Source organism: Antrostomus carolinensis, unplaced genomic scaffold (assembly GCF_000700745.2).
Source record: "Antrostomus carolinensis isolate BGI_N321 unplaced genomic scaffold, ASM70074v2 scaffold14880, whole genome shotgun sequence".
NCBI lineage: Eukaryota > Metazoa > Chordata > Aves > Caprimulgiformes > Caprimulgidae > Antrostomus > Antrostomus carolinensis.
This window is the reverse complement of record NW_010289983.1, coordinates 54,948-57,947: the sequence shown is the minus strand read 5'-3', so window position 1 is coordinate 57,947 and position 3,000 is coordinate 54,948. Positions and strand designations below refer to the sequence as shown.

The 3,000-nt window shown below is 41.9% G+C and overlaps 1 protein-coding gene across 1 annotated transcript in view; it reads left to right on the top strand.

The window, feature by feature from the left end:
* The first annotated feature begins 1,203 nt into the window (after positions 1–1,203).
* The window catches only part of ZNF366 (zinc finger protein 366), a 12,147-nt gene continuing 10,350 nt past the window's right edge, over positions 1,204–3,000 (top strand). Inside the window, exon 1 of the mRNA XM_029085997.1 lies at positions 1,204–2,502. Within this exon, the coding sequence (XP_028941830.1) occupies positions 1,204–2,502 (1,299 nt within the window). The remainder of the gene's footprint in view (positions 2,503–3,000) is intronic.

Here is a 3,000-nt window from a genome sequence, read left to right as displayed (position 1 = left end):
GGAACAGGTTGTCCAGGAAAATGGTTAAATCTCCATCCCTGGAGGTATTTAAAGAGGTGTAGATATGCTGTTTTAGTGGTGGATTTGACAGTGTGTGGTTTATGGACTTGATGATCTGAAAGGTCTTTTCCAACCTAAATGATTCTATGATTCAGTTATTCTAGAAAGCTAAAGCAAAAGGTAGCAGCCTTATTTAAGAAAAACCAAAATTAATAACCTATATTTTAGGTGAACTCCAAATTCAGGAGAAGCTCCCTGTATGATCAGTGGAACATAATTTTTTTCCAGAAGAAAATTATTAATCTGCCTTGTCACACTGTAATACTAGAAAAGCTCAGAGCATTCTTAAGTGCCAATTACTCTGGAGTCCTGGGGGGGGTTGTTGACAGTAAGTCTATATTTAGTCTTATAGTGGAGATTTTGCTCACCTATTTAAAAACAAAAAACACCTAGATTAAGTCTATAAAACTTAATGTAATTTGGAGAGTCGTCAGAGGTCTTTCCTCCCCTGAATCTGCCAGGTAAATATCTCTGGGATTAAAACAAAGAAAATAAATTAATCTCCGCCTTCTTATTACAATACAAAGTGAGAGAAGCCAGGAAACACAGCACAAAACCTGATGGTACACAGTGTCCTTAGATCACTTGGCCATTGTTTTCTCTCACAGCACCACATGTTAACGGTACAAAGAAGTTTAACATTTTTTGGCTTTGGCTTTTCATGTCACAACCATAATAAATGTGCATATTATTGTTTGTATTGCCATATCCTTTAGATGCACCGCCAATTTCTAGAGCCTGTGCATGCACAGCCAAGGACAGGATTTTGCCTACAAATAGACTGGCTGAATTAAATTAAGCAGAAACATAGTCATACAGATTCACCTGCAAAGTAGTGTATCATGGTACAGCATGTTTGTGTTACAAAGGTGCTGTATGGGTCAAACTTGATTTAAACCAATAATTTTACTGCAGGAAGACCAAAGCTTTGTTCTTTACCAACCAATTTAATTTTGCTTCGAAAGGCTTTTGTCTTATATGAGCCTAAGATATCCTTAGTTGCATTTAGTTAAAAAAACTCAACAACTTCCAAAATAATTAAATAGACAATAAAATGTTAAGTCCAGGAGAACAGGAAGAAATAAAGAGATTTGGTTTTTTTGTTTGTTTTACGGAATTTAGGCAACACAGAATAAATCAAATATGATGAAGAAAGATGAAAGGAGTTTCAATGTGGACAGTACTCGAGATTCTTCCTTCTCCCGCTGCCTTCAGCCACTGAGCCCGGCTACAAAGCCACACAGAACAACTCAATTTGCTGAAGAATTCAGACCACACCTCTCACATTTCCGCTATGGCCCTCCTCCTCTTGGAGACGTGGAAACATTCAAGGGGTCCTTGGAAGGAGGGTCTCGGAAACGCAAGAGCATGCCAACAAAAATGCTTCCTTCTATGGCCCTTGAGGGTTCCTCATCACCACCAGACAGACCTGAAGATCACAATGACACAGGCTCTTCCAGTCTCCCCTTGATGTTCCAACAGCCAGCACAGCCCAAGTACAGTTCCCAGATGATTGACCTCTGCAACTTCGGTTTTCAGTTCTACAGAACTCTGGAGCACTTTGGAGCCAAGTCCATTAAGCAAGAACCAGTGAAGCCTAACATGGCATGGCCCAGTAGCCCAGCATTCATGCAGGCTCCTTACCCTTATTATCCTAAAGTCCACCCTGGCTTAATGTTTCCTTTTATTGTGCCACCAAACTTTCATTTCAGGAACCCCTTTCAAATGAAAAGACCTCCGGAGCCACCCTTCAGGAGGGCTGAAGTAAAAGAAAGTGGAGAAAATAAACAGAAAGTGGAAAGAGTAGATGTCAACCTGCAGATAGATGACAGTTACTATGTTGATGTCGGAGGTGAACAGAAACGCTGGCAATGTCCCATGTGTGAGAAGTCCTATACATCCAAGTACAATTTGGTCACCCATATCTTGGGGCACAGTGGCATTAAGCCACATGCTTGTACCCGATGTGGCAAGCTTTTCAAGCAGCTAAGCCACTTGCACACGCATATGTTGACACACCAGGGCACTCGGCCACACAAGTGCCAGGTGTGCCACAAGGCTTTCACTCAAACCAGTCACCTTAAGAGACACATGATGCAGCACAGTGACATCAAGCCTTACAACTGTAGGATTTGTGGCAGAGGTTTTGCCTACCCCAGCGAGCTTAAAGCACATGAGTCTAAGCACGAGAGTGGCCGAGAGAATATTTGTGTGGAGTGTGGTCTGGATTTCCCAACCCTGGCCCAGCTGAAGAGACACTTAACTACCCACCGTGGCCCTATACAGTACAATTGCACTGAATGCGATAAGACTTTCCAGTACCCAAGTCAGCTGCAAAACCACATGATGAAGCACAAAGACATCCGCCCGTACATCTGTACTGAATGTGGCATGGAGTTTGTGCAGCCCCACCATCTCAAACAGCACTCCCTAACTCACAAGGTAAGCCAGTAGAGGTGGTGCTCTCACCTTGCATTGGAAGGTGGCACAAGGATTACAGGCTACTAAAGATACATGTATGTACCTCCTTGGAAGGAAGGAAATCAGTCCCTAGCACCTCATGCTGGACCTGTGCCAGCTGGAGAGCTTTATGTAGGGCAAAAGCCCCAGCAGTGCTGGCAATAGTAAAGCTAGATGTCTCTGTCAGTCTTTAAAAAGTACACACAAAACCTGCTTTGTTAGAAACAAGAGTTCAATTAAATCACCTGTATTACTTCCTAAAACTGTATTCACACTTCTCTGTTTCTGAGTTTTATCTTCAGAATGGCCTTCTGTGTCATGACATAATTTTGTAGAGCTGTATAACCTCCCTGAAATTTTAACAGTAATTTTCTACTGAAAGCCAGTTCTATTGCTTTGCTCACTTAATTGGGATGTAGGTGGATTGGCAGTAAACTGTATGTATGCAACAAAAGAAAGTATACTATTACTCATCAGATT